Below are 21,385 nucleotides of genomic sequence, written 5' to 3'. Positions count from 1 at the left end.
CCTGTGCCCCTGCTCTGGCACCCCCACAGCAAAGGGGTTTGTCCTCATGTTCAGGGGGAACTTCCCGTGTTCCAGCTTGTGCCCGTGGCCCCTTGGCCTGGCGTTGGGCACCACTGAAAAGAGCCTGGCCCCATCCTCCTGACACCCACCCTTCAGATTTTTATAGGCATTGATGAGATCCCCCTCAGCCTTCTCTTCTCCAGGCTGAACAAACCCAGGTCTCTCAGCCTTTCCTCACACGGGAGATGCTCCAGTCCCCTGATCCCCTTGGCAGCTCTGCGCTGGCCTTGCTCCAGCAGTTCCACATCCCTTTTAAACTGGGGGGCCCGAAACTGGACACAGCACTCCACATGTGGCCTCACTAGGGCAGAGTAGAGCTGTCTATTAACTCATTGGGAAGCCAGACCCCAAGAGAAGTAGCAACTATTTAATATGAAACCTTCCACTGGCTAGGATCAAATGGGTATAAATTGGCAGTGGAAGAAACCGGGTCAGAAATCAAGAGAAAACTTCTGTTTGTTGGAGCTGGCAGATTCTGACATATTTTGACAGATACATGGGTTTGTCTCCACTAGTTCTAACCGTTGTTAGGATGGAAGCTGCTATGTTAACAAAATGAATGATTGCTGGGCTCCATGGACACCACAGGTTGTTTAAAATACAGCACTACAAGTTCTGTAAATTTTGGTTTTCCTTCCCGCAGGGAAAATTCCAGTTTCAAACAGCAGCAACTAATGCTGCCAATTTAGAGCCACATGCAACTGTTAAATTTAAGTCAATTAAAAGAAAATAATAATAATCCTAGTAGGTTTCTGAATAATATAAACAACCACTTCTTTACCAGATATTTTACTAAAACTTTACCGTTTATAGGAAGTTATTTGGGTTTGGCCACTCGATGGAGCAGTTCTGTCCAAAATTCTGTGCCACACCATAGCATCTTTGAAACAAACGTCGTATCAGAGATCACAACGGACTAAACTCACCACCCCGAAGTCCACAACTGGTTAAAAATACCCAAACACAACAGCCAAGTGATCCATTTTGACCAAAAAACAACCCCTAAACCCCAAAGCTTATTAGCCAGCACACATCCCCTCCTTTAGCCATTCCATAAGAAGTTAACACTTACCATACATCTCATCTTCCAGGCCATGAACAAAAGCCCCACAAGCTCCTGATTCAATCAAGTTTACAGCACCTGTATCAATTTCTTCTTTGGGAGCATCATCTCCCCACTTTCTGCCACTTGAAAACTCCCCAGAGCTGTAGAGTTCTTTGGCTCGTTCATGCGCAGTGCGCTTCCTCTGTCCAAATAATTTTTTCAGTTACAACCATGGTAAACTTTAAAGATGACTGAACAAAATATTATATGGCTTTATTGGATTTGAAAATAAATGTAGCTAGAGGCTTAGACATGGGCAGAGACAGGCAAATGCTAGGAAAAGCAAATAAAACCTTCTCATCGATGAATATTTCTAATTGCCAGTAACTCTCTGTACTTCTGATGCTGGGAAAGGGTAACAGCTAATACATTTTAATTAACGTATTCTTAGACTTCCATTAAAAGAACAGCCAAACTGGGCCAGAGTAAAGGCCCATCTAGTTAAGCATCCAATAACTGATCTGCAAAACCAGATGCTATCACTTTGCAGTTCAACTTGTTAAACAGCAATTAAATACTTTAATGACTATCAATACTACAGAGTGTTCAGCAGTTGTAAAATGGGTTATTCATTTGGCATGCTCACTAGTCCATCTTCCTTCCCCCCACACCGTAACGAAAGCTGTGCAGCACTTTCTTTAAGGAACTTCACAAAGCAGCCCACAAAAAACTAGCAGCTCAAGCTTCATCGTTCTTTTTTAGGCAGAAAAACTGGACCTAATACCTCGAGCGAGTTGCCTAAGGAAGGGATTTTACTGAAGAGTTTTGCTCGTAGGGCTCAGGGGTCCTAGCCTTTGGCTACTCACGTCTCCTGAAATGCCTGGTTCTACTGGTCAGATCTTGCAGGAATTTCCCATAAGCTGGCTCCTAAAACTAGGATGCAATCTTTCTGTATGCAATAAATAAAGCTTTTAGCCAAAAGGCTGTCAGAAGAACACAAACGTTTACCTCTCATTTGCAAAACCCAAATAGCCTAGAGCTGTTTATTACATGCCCGGCTAATGAAATCTAAAACTAGCAATTGCTTCATTGACTTTAATCTAAAAGAACTTGTCATCATCAATTAACTCTCAGCAGCCTTGGGGCAAGGACGCGGTAAGCAAACACACTTAACATTAACATACCTGTTGCATGATTTTATTACATTGCACACAGTAAAAACAAACCTAAACGTTTACATACCCTCAGATCCGACATAAGCTTCTTGTCAAGGGTCTGCTCTAAGAAATGGGAGCTAACTTGTTGCATAGACCCCTAAAGAGAAAATAAAATAATCAAAAGAAATGGGATTATTCTAAATGACGCCACATAATTTCCTGATTTATCCAAACACTACGTCCAATCTTATCCACCCATTCTAACAGCTTCATACAATGCTCTAAACTACCATATGCCAGCATCACGAGCGGTTTCTAAGATGGTCAGAACATCTTATTTTCCCACTGAGGTTAATAAAGTCTTTCTTGAGTTCAGCTGGTTTACATGTCCTGTGCTGGAGAAGCAGGGGGAGGGAATTATGGTAAGTACTTGTTTTTTTCTTGGACACCCAACCCTCTATGCTCAAGGAAACAATCACTGCAGAGTTCAGCTGAGAAACTTCTGGGTTTCCTCAACCTCTCTCATTTCCTTCTTCTCAGAATTTTGGTAGACATTTACCCATACAGTTTTTAAACATCCTGCCATTTCTTTTCAAATACATGTGAAAAGTGAAGTAACATAAGACGAACTATTTTCAGACAGAGAAAACAAAAGAACGCAACTTACCAATAACTTCGCAGCTTGTACTCTAACAACCCAGGAACCATCGCTCACCATATGACAAATTTTTCCAAATGCATCGTCAACCAAGCGAATTTCTTCATTAGAAGAAGGAATCGGGACGATGCTAACAGAGAAACACAGATCAGTACGCTGATCCGATGCCATGCTGGATGGCAGCAAGCAAGAAACAACTGTGCTGAATTCCTACGGATGCACAACAAACATTAAAACCCAAAACTTTGTCCGGATCAGTGCATTCTTATCAGGTATCAGCAATTTGTACCCATCAGTTTTCTAACAGCTACTCTTGAGACTCACTGGCACAAAACTCTCAGGATTAGGATGATTACTATGGCAACACTTTGAATCACTTTGCATACAGCTCATACCTTTCAGGGTAAAGTTGACTGAGGACCCAAATTAGTTGAACTGCAGCACTGCGCACTTGCTCATAATCATCTGCCAGCAGCTTGCAGGCCTGAAAGAAGATTCACAGTCCAATATACCCGAAACATCTCCAGCTGAGCTGTCATTCACTCCCACAGCGGATCCAGGATCCTTACCATAAATCAGTTAAGGCAGACTAGAAGTCAGGATGAATTCAGCCTTCCCCCATACCCCCTAGTATTTCCAAGTTGATTAGGTAAGCTAGTCCTAATAAAGTCAATCGGGAACATGCTGTAAAACTCCAGAATTACCCGTACTATGCAGGAAGCACAAAATGCGACTCTGTAGTAGAACTAATTTGATACAGGCTTCAGCTGCGCAACCTTATTGACGTAACACACACAGGCTTAACGTGTATTCTCCAATGAACAAGGGTTTAAGACTTGAGATTGCCAAATGACAGTAACAATTACATAACGCCTCGCCCTTCCCATGATTACCTCCCCCAATAACCAATAAATTCCAATCAAAGCATATGCTTTAGTGCCTTCAAGCACTGCTTGAGATGCTGCCACAGGGCAACAGGGAATATAGGCAACCTAAGTGCAAAATCCCCCGCCTATGTTCAATGCCCTCCTCCTCTCAAAGCACGTTGTCACAGAATCTAAAAAGCAAGATACGCAAACAAGTACCAAATAAATACCAATTAATGCAAGGTTTTACCTGACTGTAAATAGCCTGCTGTAATTTTAATCCTCTTTCATGAAGCTGCAGCTACAGGAAAAAAAAAAGCCACAGGAAGGTGTAACTATAGGTTTGAGTGACAGAGACTAGGTTTTCAACACTGTTTTTCTTGCTTGGAGTAAACTTAGTTGCCTGCATTTCTTAATTGCTGCTATAATTAAAGCATTTCATGATCTTAGTATTTTAAATCATAATTTTGACTTCAGTAGAATTTTTTTAAACTTCACAGCCATTCATACTGCGACTGATTAGGAAAATACAATTTATAGAAATACTGTCTGCCCATTCTCCCAACCTTCCAACAATTGTTTAGCGCCAGCCATATTCAACCACAATTACAACTGATGCGGGTAACTTCAAAATGATCAGTTTACTACCACTCCTAAAACACCGGCCCAAAAGCAGCATTGCCGATTAATTTTCACACCCTGTAAACCTCTTCAATTACCGAACCAGAAGAATAGCAAAAACTGTCATGCTAAACATTGTTTCTATCTGGAATAAAATAGTATCACGAACCTGACTTATAAACAAAGGGATAATATCTGGTTGAATATTGTCAAAAAGAAAGCAAACGGTTACTTTTCTGGATCCCCTTCTTTAAAATAAACAGGCCAGTGACAAAATTCAGGGGAAAAACCAAACCAGAAACCAAAAAAACTCAAACAACGCACACACAGTAGCAAGGAAAACCACGATCAAGAACCCTAGGAGCGGTTAGAGACCCCGAATTCATTCAGGATGCTTCTGCAAGTGACAGACAGTTGACTTTGTGCTGTAATTATCAATTCAAGGTCATAAATCTTGCTATGGATTTGGTTGAATGGCTTTGTAAAAGTCACTCAAATGACTTTAAAAAAAAGAATTGTACTGAAAAATCCCCGATGGAAGCAAAAAAGGATGAGTGCAACCTCCAGCAGAGGGAGACCCCAGACAGATTCAAGTGCAATCCAATCTCCTCAGATGCATTCTGCTTCTTTCTTTGGAGTTTAATATAATTAATTCAAATACCCTTGTTGACCATCAGGTTAGATGGGATATTGTTGTAAACCTCAAGGTAACAGAGGGATTTCTATATACTCACAAGCAAAATTCTCAAGTGCATGATCTTTGCTTGCATTTCTGCAAAGCTAAAACCTTCCGAAAGCTTACCATGCTCCAGCCCATGTGAAAACCAGTTAACCTCATAACCAGTTAACCTCATAACCAGGTAAGGAATGCTAATGAGAATGCAACCATGGGGCAAAACATAAACATTGTTTAAAAACAGACAGACTTCTTTCTGGACTTATCACTCAGGTCTCCTGTCATAAGCAGCTTTCTACTGTCCGTTGGAGTACTAGTGCCTTGTTGAAATCATGGTAACCGATGCTAAATCAAGAAATACATATTTCTTCATAAAAAAAGAACCTACATACACTCAAAAAAGCCAAAAAATTAAAAAGCTTCTTCAGCTATGGCTGAAACAGAAATTTTTATGAATCACTAAAATTCCCTTCGAGATCTCACACTACTCTGACATTTCACAACCGAGCTTATTTTTCCTAGTAATTTTGATATGCTAAATGGACTTTTATTACATTAATTAAATAATCTCTAACCCAAACCTCTTTGGATTAGTTTGCAACCCCTTATCAGCTTCCTTATGTAACACCAGACAATTTATTCCACTGTAGGAGCAATCCTTACCATGGCTTTTATAGCTGCTGTCCTAACACGAGGGTCCTGGTCATTAAAATGATCTCCTATTATCTTCTGGACATCTTTAGCAGCCTGGCTTTCAGCTTCTTTTGCAATGCCTTTTTCCACTGGTCCAAGACAGCCAATTAACTGAAGACACTTATTTCTTACACCATGGGAAGAATCTGTCAGATGCTGTGGAATGGAAGAGAAGAATAGACGTAACTGGATGTTGTTATTCTTAAGTGGATTCTATTCTTCTTTCACCCCTTCGAAACAGCTAATTATACTAAGATTCCTAGCAGTTAAAAAATGTTAATATTATAACAGTTTATTGAGAAAAATAAAAATAAATCAAACACTGACTACCATTTTTTTTCCCCTGTGGCAGTGATAAAAGCTCCCTGCCCCAGGGAGGCCGCCTTACCTTGCAGGCTACCTCTACCAGCCTCATCCTGACAGCGGGATTCTCCGTGAGCTTCGTGCCGATCACCAGCAGGGTGTCCAGCAGCTGAGCAAGGACTTGGTGAGACTCTGCAAAACAAAACAGTGAAAGGCTGCATACCTCTTCAGTGAGCTCCTCACCAGCTACAGAATCGTTTCGGTTGGAAGGTCCTCCTGAAGCCGCCTTAGTTCAAAGGCCAGAACAAGCCCAGTTCCCTCAGCATCTCCTTGCACATCCAGCCCCCAACCATGTCAGCAGCCATCTGCAGAGCTCACTCAACCTTACCAACACTTATCTGGCTCTCCAGAGCCCTAAAGCAGGTGCGGTATATACCAGATGTGGTCTAACCGTGCTGAGTAAAGGCAATAATCCCCTCCCTTGACTGCTGGCTACGCTCCTGCGGACACAGCCTGGTACACAGTGGGCCTTCACTGCACACTCACATTTAGCCTACTGTTCACATGGACCACCCCAACATCCTTTTCTCTAAACTGGACAGAAAAGTGTTTGACAGATGGACCGTTAGATAGATAAGGAATTGGTTGGGCGGCCGTGTCCAATCAGTTAGCTGGCAGCTCAGTGTCCAAGTGGAAACCAGCAGCAATGGGTGTCCCTCAAGGGACAATAGTACTGGGACCAATACTACTTAATATCTTCATCAAGTGCATGGACAGTGGGGTTGAGTGTGCCCTCAGCAAGCCTGCCGATGACACCGAGCTGAGCGGTGCAGTTGACACGCCTGAGGGACAGGATGTCATCCAGAGGGACCTGGACAGGCGTGAGAGGTGAGCCCGTGTGAGTCTCGTGAGGTTCAACAAGGCCAAGTGCAAGGTCCTGCACATGGGTCAGGGCAATCCCAAGCACACATACGGGCTGGGTGAATAACAGATTGAGAGCAGCCCTGCAGGGAAGGACTTAGGAGTGTTGGTTGATGAGAAGCTGGACACGAGCCAGCAATGTGCACTCGCAGCCCAGAAAGCCAACAATGCCTGGGGCTGCATCCCCAGCAGCGCAGGCAGCAGGGCGAGGGAGGGGGTGCTGCCCCCCTGCCCCGCTCTGTGAGACCCCCCTGCAGCGCCGCCTCCAGCTCGGGGCTCCTCAGCACGGGACAGACATGGGGCTGTTGGAGCGGGGCCAGAGGGGGCACAGAAATGCTCCGAGGGCTGGAGCCCCTCTGCTGCGAGGCCGGGCTGGGAGGGCTGGGGTTGTTCAGCCCGGGGAAGAGACAGCTGCAGGGAGACCTTATTGCGGCCTTTCAATCTATAAAGGGGGTTTGTAAGAAAGCTGGAGAGAGACTCTTTAGCAAGGCCTCTAGGGACAGGACAAGGGGGCACAGTTTTGAACTGAAGGAGGGTAGGTTTAGATAAGGAAGAAATTTTTTACACTGAGGGTGGTGAGACACTGGCCCAGGTTGCCCAGAGGGGTGGTCAATGCCCCATCCCTAGAAGTGTTCAAGGCCAGGTTGGACGAGGCTCTGAGCAACCTGGTCTAGTGGAAGATGTCCCTGCCCATGGCAGGGGGTTTGGACTAGACGACCTTTAGAAGTCCCTTTCAACCCAAACCATTATTTGATTCTTTAAAATAAAGTTAAACTGCATCAAGTAAAGCACATACAAACTGAAAATATAACACAGAAAATAAAAATGGACCTTAATGAAGCCACAAACAGGACAACCTATATTTTACTGTCTAGTACTAATCCAATGCTAATGAACTTATAACTTCTTGCATTAGCTCTGACAAGCTAGCCTGCCGCATGGGAAGAAAAAAACCTACTCTTCAAACAAGATTCCACTTTAACCAAGACTGCTGTCTAGAACAGAGCACTTCAGAAACAACAGATCTCAGAGATGGAAAACCGAACTTTGCACTGCCTTAAAACAGAGGGATAGAGCAGGCAGGTTTGAAGAACATTTTTCTCCTCCTCAGAACATGGTATTTTCTGTCATCATTCACAAAAGCAGAAAATAAATACTCTGAGCAACAATTCCCAATTATACACTTGAAATATAAGGGCCTTGCCACCATTCTAAATGCCTAAAGACTATGTGATTCTGCCTCGACCTCAAGCACCACCTGAAAAGCGAGACTTACTCTCATTTTGAAGAGTGTTAATGGCATCATCCATAATGCAATCTGGGGAAAATCCTGCAGTCTTCGATAACAAGCCCAGCAAAGAAGCAATCTTCAATCTTACAGAGGCGTCATTCTCCTGGAAGGAAACGGCAGACACCCTCGTTCATTTTCCAGTTTGAAGAGCATAAAACATGACGCACAGGCAGGACAATTCAGCACAAGGGTCTGAATTTTACTCTCAGGGTACTTCCTCCTCCATACATCCACAGCACACCCCACAGAAAATTAACTGTACCAGAATGTTTACGTGGCAGCTTCCAGTACATGTCAAAAGGATTCTTTTACTCATAATTCCTCAAAATTACCCTCACATGCTGGAAAATTCAGTATTGGTAACATTAATGTCTTTGCAATGTTTTTAATGAACAAATGGTAGGATTTTAGAAGATGAACGCTCTTGGCCTCTGCCAAGCAGCAAGGTACAGAAAACAACTGTTTTTCTTAACCGTGGGGAGGAATCCTGCCAAACTTTTTTAAAAGAAAGAAGCCCAACAAGGTAAAAAAAAATAATAATAGAAGCATATGTTAACTGCATATGTCTGTTCATTTCTGTTCATTTCAGGAACAGCAGAAACCGTCACAGGTGATAATTACAGAAATAAGCTTCACAAATTCGTATTAATTTTAAATGAATTTTTTTAAGTTCATGCATTTCAAAGTTATTATTTTGAGTCTTCTACAGACTTGTGCTCACAAGACTTCTGGTCATGACAAGAAGCTCTCTCCTTCATTGTATCGCCAATGATACCCAATACAGGGTAGAAAGACAAAAACAAGTCTGGATTTCATGCTTAGATCTTATGTAGCAACTCTGCAACGCTGAACGCAGAGGTGCAGAAACATTACACTTACAAATATTACATCTCTGAACAGGTGCAGAAATACTACGATTACAACTTTTATGGTTTTCAACAGCATTTAGGAGACTTCAGCGCCACACACATTCCCCAGGTGACAAATGTGAGACCTGTGGGAGTAATCCCCTTCTCGACTGAGCCGAGAAGCATTTTTTCAGGGCCAAAATTATGTGTTTGAACAACAGTTACTGTCATTGGACAGTGCACATCAGCAGTAGGATGCACAGATTCCCACAGTGTAACACATTTGATATTTACTCACCATTTCTCATGTTCCTGTAATAAAAGAACAACCCTCTCCACAAACACAGATGACTTACAAAGGCACTTTTTAAAGCCTTGCGAATAATGTCTGCAACATTTTCGTTACCAGGTTCTGAGCAGCCCCCTACTCCAAATGTCATTTTCTCCCTCCTCCTAACGGTTCATGAGCAGGAAATCAGAGGAACTTATCTTTCTAGTTTACAGGTCTGATCGTCATCTCCACAACCAAAACACCAGTAAGTGAAGGTGCTTCTAACCCTCCTCCCGACCACCCTCAGGAGTCAGGAAGGGACTTTCAGAATCACCCCAAGGCACTGTCTGAGGACACATGGTTGCTGACAGAAACACCAGCTTACGGTATCCTGTCCCCGCTGCTGCTACAATGCTTTGTAATCCTGTAGCTTTTTAAAAGTTGGTTTCTGTAACAGGCCGTGCACTGAAAACGTGACCTAATCTGTAGATTTAAGAGTCTCCTTCTAATATAGGCTACAACACAAACTTCAAACACCAAATAACTTGTGTTATTTGATCAGGAATCAGTTTTCTTCATAGAAAGCTATGGAAATACACCACTAGGCTCCTTGAGTTGTACACTCTTTTGAGTGGACTCTTGAGTCCAATAATGAAAGTAAGTTCCCACTCAAAAAAAAAAAGTAAAACAGTCTCAACACACAAGCCAAAGCAGTAGAGTACAGAAATAGATAAAATTCAGCTTAATGGTTTCAGTGCAAGTTCAAAACAAAATTGGCTCAATCGTAAAACAACAACAACAACAACTCACAAAACACACCCAAAACCAAAAAGAACCCAAACAAATAAATAAGTAAAAAAGAACAGCCCAAGGACTTCTATGAGAAATGTTTCAGCCTACAGTGCAGCTTTGTCAGCCACAATAAAGTTTTGCTTTATCAAGTGAAGGATCAACACCAGGACACTACAAAGCATATATTGCTTCTCTTATTTGTTTCTTTGCTGTTAAGAATTTTTTGTTGAAAAGTTTTTCAGAAGCATCATTTTAGAAGTGCTTTGTCTGCAGCGCAACAGGTAAAAAGTTTCTCTGCTATTAGAGGAAATTAAGAGCAAGGTAAGGAAACATCAGTCAGGAATGATTCAGATGGAGCTGAGACAGCTTTGACAGCCAGGTTCCCTGGAAAACTTGTCATGTCTTTGTCCCTTGTTAATTTAAGACTAGTCACACAGGCCATCTGCGGGGATAACACAGTCACATCCCTGTCACCAGCTCCTGAAGCCACCAGCTAAAGGGACCAAGTAACATGATCAGGAATCACTCAAGTAAAGCACTATAGTCCCTTGCTCCCCTCACAGAGGGCTTCCAACAGCCCAGGCTGCTGGCAGCTGAGTCAGGACCAGAAGCCTGTGGCTCTATTCCACATCCAATACCAAGAAAACAAAACCAAAAGGAGGATTCTGGAAGCACACCTGCTTCCCAGCTTCACTACCTTGTAATAATGCTCCAGCAGGATCCTGACAACCCCTTCCACACTCTCCACTTCCACAGGCTTCCTGGCAAACTGGAGCAGGTACTGCAAGGCATCGGCAGATGAGGTGGCTTTGCACAGGTCGACATGGAGCGCCGCTGACTTGCTGGGCTTGGTCAGCCGCAGCTTCTTAGCGGACAGGTCCTCGTGCTGCTGCTGCGGGCAGAGAGATGAGATTCAGAAACACACCACAAACACTGACCCACTCCTTCCCAGAGTGAACAAGCCGGAGAAAGCTCCTGTGCCCCAAGGCAGTCATTGGTGTCTCACTCATCTATCCTAAAATTTTAGAATCATTAAGGTTGGCAAAGACCTCTAGGATCATCAAGTCCAACCACCAACCCAACACCCCCAGGGCTCCTAAACCATGCCCTGAAGTGCCACATCTACACTTTTTTTTGAATGCCTCCAGGGATGGTGACTCCCCCACCTCTCTGCACAGCCTGTGCCAGTGCCTGACCACTCTTGCAGTAAAGAAATTTTCCCTAATATCCAATCTAAACCTCCCCTGATGCAGCTCGAGGCCATTTCCTCTCATCCTATCACTAGCGACTCGGGAGAAGAGACCAAGGCTGTTGGCCTTCTTGGCCGCCTGGGCACACTGCTGGCTCATGTTCGGCCGGGAAGGAACAGGAACACACCTTCACCCCCCTGGGGCTGCTCCTGCCCTACACGGGTGCCCCCCACCCCCGAGAATCACAGCCCCTCCCCACCCCAGCCTGGGACAAACCCCAGAATACGACCCCAGCGCAAACACGGCTTCCCCCACGCCCACCGGCCTGAAGCACCCAAGAAACTCACTCCCTCGATCCCACCCCGGGCTGGGGGCAGCCCGGGTCCTTCCCCTCTTCTCTCCGCGCCCGAGGACAGCGCTATCCCTCCACACCCCCCTTCCCTCCCGCCACCTCCAACCTCCCTAAACCCGGGTCCAACCCGTCCCGCTGCTCCCCGGTCCCGAGGCCCCCGCCTCAAGGCGTCGGGCACCCCTGGGCTAGGCCTAGGCCTTCCCCTGATCATAGGCCTTAGGGCTAGGCCGGCAGCTTTTCCCACAGCCCCGCCTCACCCGCCGCCCGGCAGAGCCCGGGACTGTCCCCCCGCCCCGCTCGGCCCGGCCTGGCGGCGGTGCGTTACCTGGACCACCTTGGTGAACTCCTCGTACACCCGCTTCTTCAGGTGCGCCGCCATACCGCCGCCTGGCCCTCCGCGGCCGCCGTACGCGAAACCCGGAAGAGAAACCACAGAGTTGCCAGCAAGGAGGAGGCAGAAGGAGCATTCTCCCTTCCCAACTGGAGGCTGCGCTCTATGGTCAGGCGGGAGGGCCCCGGAGGGGGCGGCCTCCCGTTGCCATGGCAACTCAGGCCGAACATGGCGGCTGCGGCCTGGCTTGACCCGCAGCCAAACCCTGCCAGGGGCTCAGCCACGCTCAGTTTTCCCCCAAGATACCCACCAGTTTCGTTAGTATGGGATGTTAGACCATATAGAGACCAAAATATAAATAATATGGCTTGTTGTTTCCAGGCAAACTTAAGCATAGCATCATTAGGGTTGCAAAAGACCTCTAAGATCATCAGGTACAACCACCAACCCAACACCCCCAGGACTCCTAAACCATGCCGTGAAGTGCCACGTCTACACGTTTTTTGACACACACTCCCCAGGGCTGGTGACTCCCCCACCTCTCTGGGCAGCCTGTGCCAGGGCTGACCACTCCGGCAGGGAAGGCATTTTTCCTAATATCCAACCTAAACCTCCCCTGACGCAGCTTGAGGCCATTTCCTTTTGTCCTATTGTCACCTAAAACCAGGAATAAAACTCCTTAACACTGGGCATGTTAAAAAGCAGGTATTATTTTATTCGGCGCCAGCTGCATGGGACCTTTCCTCCTAACAGGCACACCTACTGCAGTTCATTTTTGACATTTATACATGAAAGTTAACACACCATGCCTATCTAATACATAATCATTGACCCGACTGAGCACCCTCTTCTTCCATTGGTCTGTATCTTCTCCACTTAAGTTTAAAGCTACAGTGTGATTTTAATTCACTGCGCATACTCGAAAGGAGCCAGGGAGTAGTATTCTCATCCCTCAACTGAGTCAGTGGTCACAATCTCCCCCTGCCAGAGTTACTTTTCCCCCAGTTATTGTGATTCTCACTGGTTTCATTGTTTCATGGTTGTGGCATCTCTCGATCTTCGTTGTGGGAGAATGTTTCTTTCTGTTATCGGTCCTTGAAGTTTCTCAGCTCGTGAACCTTGAATTCCTTTCACAAGTTGGCTCATTGGGTTGTTTATATTTCTCAGGATGTGGGTTTAGATTAATAATGGCTCAAGCTTCAAGTTAACCCTTTAGTTACTTACAACACTGTCACTGGTGATCTCAGAGCAGAGACCAACCCCTCCTCACTCTAGCCCCTCTCAGGCAGCTGCAGAGAGTGAGAAGGTCTCCCCTCAGCCCCCTCTTCTCCAGGCTAAACCCCCCCAGCTCCCCCAGCCGCCCCCCAGCACACTTGTGCTCCAGACCCTGCCCCAGCCCCGCTGCCCTTCTCTGGACACGCTTCAGCACCTCCAGGTCCTTCTTGTCCCGAGGGGCCCAAACCTGAGCCCAGCATTCGAGGTGGGGCCTCCCCAGGGCCGAGCACAGGGGCCCCATCCCTGCCCGGCCCCTGCTGGCCACACCAGTGCTGACACAAGCCCGGGGGCTGGTGGCCTCCTTGGCCACCCGGGCACTGCTGGCTCATGCCCAGCCGCTGTCAGCCAGCACCCCCAGGGCCTTCTCCGCCGAGCACTTCCCAGCCCCTCTGCCCCAGGCCTGGAGCGTCGCCTGGGGTTGGTGTGACCCAAGGGCAGGACCTGGCACTTGGCCTTGTTAAACCTCATACAATTGTCCTTGACACCTGGATCCAGCCTGTCCAGGTCCCTCTGCAGAGCCTTTCTGCCCTCGAGCAGATCAACACTCCTCCCAACTTGGAGTCATCTGCAAACTTACTGAGGTGCACTCGATCCCCTCATCCAGATCATTGATAAAGACATTAAACAAGACTGGCCTCAAAACTGAGCCCTGCTCATTTTAGACACCGCTTGTATTAGACGCACAAGAAAGCTTATCACAGCCTTCAAACATGTCTCCTTCGAGGAGAGGGGGAGGAGGCCCTGGCACTGAGGAGTCTCCTGACAGAGCTATGTTTAGATGTCAGGAGATGCAGGCAGCAGGTACATCTGTGGTGCTGCATGGCTAGAGGCAGCCAGGGGCAGCCACAGTTCAGTGGCATCTTGGGGACAAGGTGATTTGGGAAGGGGCTGAAGGCTCCAATGGAGTCCCAGGGAGGTGATCAAAGGTCTGAAGAAACTACCCTATGAGGAAAGATTTAAGGAGTTGGGTCTCTTCTGCCTGCGCGGACCTCAGCACAGCATTCCCTGTACTTAAAGGGTGTCCACAAAGAGGATGATGGCTCTCTTTTCACAAGAAGCCATGTGGAGAAAACAAGGGTCAACGGGTACAGGTTGCAACAGGAGAGGTTTCTTCTCAAGATAAGAAAGAAAAGTGAGAACCATCATTCATTGGAACAACCTCCCCATGGACATGCTGGAGTCCACATCACTGGGAATTTTCAAGATGTGATGGAATGGGGTGCTCAGTAGTCTCATCCAGATTCCCCTTCCCACCGGAGATTGGACCAGATGATCCTTTGAGATCCCTTGCAGCCTGGGCTGTTCCATAAGACCATCCTTGATAAAACTGTTAAAGTTTCTCATGACAGCAGCCTGAGTCTTAGGAGGTTAGTTGGCTTGAGGCTTTAACTACTCTACAGTCAGGTTCTTTTTCCTAATATCTAATTTCAATCACCTTTGTTGTGACTTAAGCCAGTTAACCCTTCTTCCAACCTTAGTACATACAAGGACTAACTGATTTCCTCCTTAAAGCAGCCTCCTGCCTATTTGGAGGCATCCTTGGTCTCTCTTCTTGTAGGCTAAGCACCACCAACCTCTTGGTTATGATCATAGATATGATCATTTCTAAACCTTTTTGCCTTCTCAGACCCTGATTGTATCAGTTCTTACCAAGATTATAAATGCGAGAGGTCTCAGAGAGTCGCTATATACCTACAGCAGATCGGTGGCGTGACTCATGATTTTCATGGTGGGGAAATCTATGCTAGGATGAGCACATCTGAAACCAAGCTTAATTAGGAAAGATTCAAATCCATTAGCATAAACATAAAACTTCAGGGTTTTAGGAATTAGGGATTTGGGGGGGGGGTGTAAGTAAATAAAGTACTTTTGTATTATTCAAAGAGCTTTTAAAAGTTATTTATTTAACATCCCAGAGGTTGCTGTCCTTAACTAGAAGAAATCCATGTTCTGAGAAATAAAGGAAGTATGAACATAGTCAAATTAGCCGTTATGGTTTTCAGAGTGATTAAAATGAAGCTAACAGCCATCTCCAGTATAAAAATAAACTTTTGAATACTAAGATTTCTAAAACACAGTGTAGGACTCAATTCATTTTCTGTAAAGGAGAATTTGCACTAAGATCCCAGACTGTCACTTCAGTAGCACTTCCTTCCCGTCAAATCGCGGTGGGTTTTCCCTATTCTTCCAGAAACTTATATATTTAGAGATAATGTCATAGTAATAATGAATGACACTAGAAAAAGATTGAAATAGTGTGGAATGAGAGAGGAGTGCGTGTCCTTAGATTATAAACTCCTCAGATCAGCAATGGTATTTTTACCTTTTGTTGGTCCTGGACCATAGCTGAGGTTTTCCACCTTTCCTTCAGAATAAATAATAAATAATGGTAATAAATACATTGGCTAGAGAGTAGGCTGTCTGCTGGAGGAACAAGAAGAGAGCATGGGACACTGAAATCCTTTTTAACCTAGGTTCTAGTGTAGAAAGCAATGAGAAGAAGAGCTTTTGCTTTCTCACTAAGGATCCAAATTTAACTGGAGCATGTGTTAAGGCAGCGATCAGTGTTTCTGTCGGGAATTGCACATATGTGACCTGTTCCTGTTTGCACTGAGAGACCAACTCTACATGTTCATGAGACGCATTTGGGATTACTCATTTCTCTTAGGTGGAGTGAGGTTGGCTCAACCCTCAGATCTGGTCCTCTGAACTTACCTAATAGTCAGCAATGCTGAAAGGGTAAAGTTCCTCCTTTTCCTGGTACCTTTTAAATCCTACAGTTATCCCCTAAAGCCCAACAAAACAGTAGCTCTTAAGTGCTCTTTAACTTGGCAAATGACCCAAAGAGATCATTTCATTGGGCCATGCATTTCTTCCTGTCCCTCCGTTAGTCCACGGCTTAGTCTCCATGGAACAAGTTAGTTTATTTTAATAATTGCTTTCTTCTGTTCCCCATTGATGGTGGCACTTTGCTACCACCAGGTGAACAGGAACTTGTAGAAGAAGTCATGCGATTTAAAGCGAAAACCTTTTTCAGCAACATGGGGCTGAAAGGATATTTTGTACCCTTTGGCTTCAACATCCATTTGAATGCAGTCCAGCAGATCAGAAATACTTGGCGCTGCCTTCCAGGGGCCAAACTTCACCACAGATTTTTTATCCATGTCCAAGTTGTTCAAGGCATCCTGACATCTGGCCGCGTCCTCCTCAGTTCTGACCACGCACACGATGACGCTGGACCGGCGGGATGCGACCGCTTCTGCCCTCGCAATGCGGATCATCAGTTCGATGTTCTCATTATAGTTGGGCACACGAGCCAGAAACTGCTTCCTCGCCACAAGTTCCCCAAAAATCTGCGGGGAGTCCTCTAGCTGCTTGATTAGAGGTTCAATGTCATAGAACAATGCCTCCTTGTAGACGTCCTGAATGCACTGGGTGGGCACTTGATTACTGCGCAGGTACTCCAAGATGTATTTGAAATAGGTGCCTGGCCTGTCGATGAACCACCTCCCTTCGGAGTCAGTCCTGAGCTTGGGCTGGCCGGTGAACATCTCTGCCAGCTTGGAGCCAGGGTGTTTCTTTAAGGTGCTCAGCGTTGTTGTGTACATCTCCCCGCCGACATTTAACTCCACGATTGGTGACAACTGCAGATATCACAAGGGGACAAAAAGCCACGTGTGTTACCCATCCGAGGCCATCAACATGGAAGTGTCAAGGAAAATAATAAAAAAAAAAAGCCATTGCAAATGGAAATTGAAATGACAGTGTGAAGGGAGGTGTGAGACCCCATCTCTTGGGGATCAGATGCGAACATCCACCCCATTTATTGCTAAAAGCAGGATGTTTATACAGGCCTCCTAACCAGAGTAGCAGAGACCTGTGCACTTCCAAATGGCTGAGTGCTTGCCACATCCTTGGGACATACAAAAATGTTGTTTTGCCCATGAAGAAGAGAGAAGTACCCTGCCCAGGGAATCTGTCAGAGACCACAGGATTTGACATTGATCTAAGCCCCACACAAGCATTGTCCCTGCTGGTCCCTGTCCTTCCAGCGAGAGTGACCTGAGCTCTCACCCTCCCCATGTGCAGAGGGACAAGGACCGAGCTCAAAGCTGTGCAGCCCCACTCCTCTCACCTGAGCTCATGTTTTCTCTTCAGAGGAGGAACAAAAGCTCTTTGAAACTTTAGAAATGGGTGGAATTGGCTTCCGCTTATCTGGGGGTTTAGTTATAAATACTGAAGTAAGGCACAAAAATCAAGCATGTCAGAGGGGGAGGACAGAAGCTGTTTAGCGAAGCACTTTAAAAATGTATGATAGCTTTAGCTAGGAAGTAAAGGAAATCATTCATGCCAACTGACATGGATTTAAGAAGGAAGAATATAAAGGTTGGAGTTTTGTTTGGATTTATTTCACCATGCATTAACGCCACTGCTGCCTGAAACACATTGGAGGAGGCCTGAATGCCCAGAAAGCTGGACCTGGTGTCTAGTCTGACCTTCCCAACAGTCCAGTGCTGAAGAGTTTTAACAGCCTCCCTTTGTACTCTGTCATTTTTTTGTAGTACTCAGTAGAGGAAAAGGAGGGGGAAGAAAGGAGGCAGTTATTTTCCCTCCTGTCGTCACAGCTGTAATGCAAGTCACATGCCTGGCCACGGCCACACCTGCCATTGCGAAGGCATGAGTCAATAAATGGTCCTTTTTTCCAGGAGCTCACCTGCTCTTTCTTGGATCTGATCATGCCAGGATCTGCTTGGGTGCTGCTAGTCACATGCCTGACGTGAAGTGAGTACTTAAGGGCTTAGCTGGACCCCACAGGTACAGACCCACGGGATGAAGTGAGCTGATCTCACAGCTCACACCAAGAGGAGAGGGAGATCGTGCTGCCCGCTCCCCTTTCCACACTTGTACCTACCTACGTGTTTCTGTTGCTCACCTCGTGCCAGCTCTGCCTCTCTTTCATCTTAGTGAGCTGAATTGGCTCACAGAGGATTTAACAAGCACCAGAGCTGTCAAAAGAAAAGAACTAGGAACAGACAACCTGGAGCAGGGGGAGACTTTCCCTTTAAACAGCAGCAAGCTGTCAGATTTAGCAGAAAATCGCTCACAGCCTAGGCAAGCCAGGGAAACAACAGAAAATTCAGGCCAAAGACCCAGCTGGAATATTGCTTTGCCCTAGTGTGGGTGGCTCGGTCTCAAGGGCAATCATCTACACTAGGGCCAAGGAGACATAAAAAATTATTCTGTCTGAGACTGTCTGGTGATTTCCACCCACTGAAGAACATAGCCCAAAGCTGTTTCTGTAGCAAAGTCTCTCAGTCAGGAGATTTGTCGTTAGTCCAAGTGATAATAACAGCTTTCCCCAGCAGGGATTATTTGATAGGAGGGTCTCATGCTTTTGAGCCTTTGCTCCTTTTTCACATGGCAAGTCAGATGTTTCATGCTGCTTGTCCCTAACACAAATGGATAACATGTCCCTCATTAATACAGTAGCCCAACTAACCTTATGTTCTCAGATCTTGATTAATGGTTTTAGCCTGGGACCGAACTGGTTCCCAGCAGACTGGTAATACTGGCACCAGCTGATTGCTAGCTCTGTAATTAGCCGGTGAGGTGGCACTTGGGACATCATTCCACCTATCTGTGCCCCAGTTTTTAATCTGCAAAACAGTTACCTCCTTGGGGAAGCATTTTGCAACCTACACCTGAAAAATGAAACACAAGAACATTGAATCTTTTAAAGACAGAGGGGTCTGGTGGAGGGGCTGTACAGCTACAACAGAGAAGACACACTGGTCAGCAACAGACTGAGGGCAGAAGAGTGGGAAAGGAAAACATCATCTGATCTTGTTCCTGATTTCTGCCTAGGTAGTACATTGCTGGTCTTGAGATTGCCGTTCATTTCCCTTAGAGCTAGAAAACTACTGCTTCCAGCTGATGATTCTGCACATCCACAACACAAGGCAGCTTTTGCATCATTAGAGGCTCTAAGGACTTTTGAAAACCCCCAAAACTCGCAACAGGTTTTTATTTAGGGATACGACCAATTAAAGTTCATATTAAATTAATTCCACCTCTTGTCAAAGGAGAAGGAGGGTTATTTGCTGTTGCCAGATCTTGTATGCCTGCGAGGGACATGGCCCTTCTGTAAGCAAACTGGTGCAAACAGGTCGCAGTCAGACACAGAAGACTCCTCTTCTTGGTCACGTACCTGGCATGCCCTGATGTCTTCAAAATAGGAGGTGGGGGGAAAAAACCTTCTAACATAGCCCAAAGGGGATGCTTTGATCCCACAGGAGGAAACCGTGCCTCGGAGCGCTTATCTTACCGTATGCAGGCTACCAGTGACCTGCTTCCCAAGGGGCTTGTGTTCTGATGAAATGCTCATCTCCCTCGGGACCTGACGGCTCAGCAGTGTGGGAAAACCTGCTGCTCAGTGCTCGGGTCCTGCCCCACACGCAGGATGGCTCCCTGCCGTGCTCCAGTCCTCTTTCCCTTGTTTTTCCTTTGTTGAGTCAGTTTTTTCCAAGCTCCCAGCCCAGCCGCTGCTGTGGAGGCTCCAGTTTGCTCCAGGCACAGCCCTGGTGCAGGTTGCAGGTGTAGGGAGAGGGGAGGGAACGGCCTGAAAGCGGAAGTGTTTGCTCATTAGTTTTCTGGCAACCAGCAAGTTGCAGGGTGGACTCGGGCTGGCTGCCACCGCACACCTCCTGTAATACTATCTGTGTGGTGACTAAGAGCCAAATAATCCTTTCCAAAGGAGGCCCTGTGCCCAGAGCACCCCTGAGGAGCCCCGCGACGCACACCTGCGTGACCGCCTCTGCCTTGCGAACTGATCGTATCGAAACCAGTAAACTTTTCTACAGCTTTTTGGCCTCCGTGTGCTGCTGTTTTAAAGCACAGTTTATCCCAAACCATCTCACTGACCCTATTTGTCATATGCATCGACGTCAGATCAGAGTGTCTACAATCTGTCCAAGGGGGTGGCATTTTCTTCCTTGCCAACCCAATCTCTGGGCACTGAGTAATTTGTGCAAGGTAAATAAAACCAAACCTGAAACCCTGCTTGAGCGTGAGCTATTCTTTTCAATTGGTCATAAATATTTGCTTAGTATCTTTGCATGACATTGTTTTCTAATATCCTATATCCACCAAATATCAGAAGTGGAGAGCACCACAGATGTAGTGCTGGTGGGACTGTTTCTCACAGCATTGAAACACTCACAGATGCCTGTTTTCATTACGTTTTTGTTTTTTTTTAATGCAGAGGTTCAAATCAGAGTGAGCCTAAATAACCTCTCCAGATCTGTACCAAACCAAAACCTTGGTTTTATTCTCGGTGTTTCTGAGAGCACTCTTTCTTTCAAATTTATCTTCAGACCACTCGTCACTTCTGTGTCTTTGTTCCATTGGTGGCAGAATTGCTGTGGTGATGATTGTCCAGAGGTGTAAGTCAATGTTTGAAATGAGAGACGATATCTTTTATTAGGTCAGCTGATATAGATGGGTAAAAACATCCAAGCTTTAGGGCACATGAGGATTTCTCAGGTCTGTCAGCTTCTGTTTCAGACTGCTTGGGGTTTCTTTCCTGTTTCTGTTAGTCTAATAAAAGGTGTTATCTCTTCTGCCAGCCTTGCCTCTCTCTTTTTCATTTCAAGCTGCTTCCTGATAGAAGCAACCAAAGGGAAAATCTCAGACAAATACAATGCTTCCTAAAAATCTTCCTGGGGGTGATTTTAATGATGACAAATGACAGCGTGATATATAAGGAAACCATCTGCACAAAATCTGCATTGTCCTCACGGACCCCAGCTTTGCTGGTTTTGCACCCTCCAGGGATTTTGCTGGATCTATATCCTGCCAGAAGACAGCATTGATCTGACCAGAAGTTTGCAGCACGGAACAAAAAGCGTTATAATTTGCACTCATTCAGAATAAAGCCAGTCCTCACCCAAGGCTCCATCAAAGCTGGTCCCAGATTCTTCTGAATGCTTTGTACGTTTGGGTGAACCTCTCATTGAACCCAACTTAGGTTTTGCTC

At 45.9% G+C, this 21,385-nt stretch overlaps 2 protein-coding genes across 2 annotated transcripts in view; both read right to left on the bottom strand.

Annotated features, from left to right (window-relative positions):
* INTS4 (integrator complex subunit 4) overlaps positions 1-12,195 on the bottom strand; it is a 41,828-nt gene extending 29,633 nt beyond the window's left edge. Inside the window, exons 1-10 of the mRNA XM_064441495.1 lie at positions 12,070-12,195; positions 10,900-11,094; positions 8,277-8,394; positions 6,165-6,271; positions 5,747-5,932; positions 4,037-4,087; positions 3,316-3,404; positions 2,930-3,050; positions 2,348-2,419; positions 1,133-1,307 (exon numbers count right to left, since the gene is read on the bottom strand). Coding sequence (XP_064297565.1) covers positions 1,133-1,307; positions 2,348-2,419; positions 2,930-3,050; positions 3,316-3,404; positions 4,037-4,087; positions 5,747-5,932; positions 6,165-6,271; positions 8,277-8,394; positions 10,900-11,094; positions 12,070-12,123 — 1,168 coding nt within the window. The 5' untranslated portion in view covers positions 12,124-12,195. The remainder of the gene's footprint in view (positions 1-1,132; positions 1,308-2,347; positions 2,420-2,929; positions 3,051-3,315; positions 3,405-4,036; positions 4,088-5,746; positions 5,933-6,164; positions 6,272-8,276; positions 8,395-10,899; positions 11,095-12,069) is intronic.
* A 3,063-nt stretch (positions 12,196-15,258) lies between these two features.
* On the bottom strand, positions 15,259-19,939 carry KCTD14 (potassium channel tetramerization domain containing 14). The gene is made up of 2 exons (XM_009500649.2): positions 19,676-19,939; positions 15,259-16,994 (listed from the first exon to the last, which is right to left on the bottom strand). The coding sequence occupies exons 1-2, from the start codon at positions 19,733-19,735 to the stop codon at positions 16,323-16,325; spliced, it is 732 nt and encodes a 243-aa protein (XP_009498944.1). The 5' UTR covers positions 19,736-19,939; the 3' UTR covers positions 15,259-16,322.
* Positions 19,940-21,385: the final 1,446 nt, after the last annotated feature.

The sequence above is a fragment of the Phalacrocorax carbo genome, chromosome 1 (assembly GCF_963921805.1).
Source record: "Phalacrocorax carbo chromosome 1, bPhaCar2.1, whole genome shotgun sequence".
NCBI classification, from domain to species: domain Eukaryota; kingdom Metazoa; phylum Chordata; class Aves; order Suliformes; family Phalacrocoracidae; genus Phalacrocorax; species Phalacrocorax carbo.
Note: the sequence above shows the minus strand (reverse complement) of the source record. Positions and strands in the feature narration are given on the sequence as shown.

Excerpts from the sequence above, each read along its gene's own strand:
- KCTD14 (XM_009500649.2), bottom strand. The coding sequence starts at position 19,735 with ATGAGCATTTCATCAGAACACAAGCCCCTTGGGAAGCAGGTCACTGGT. Across the intron at positions 16,995-19,675 it reads TCACTGGTAGCCTGCATACG|TTGTCACCAATCGTGGAGTT; the intron begins GTAAGATAAGCG and ends TGATATCTGCAG.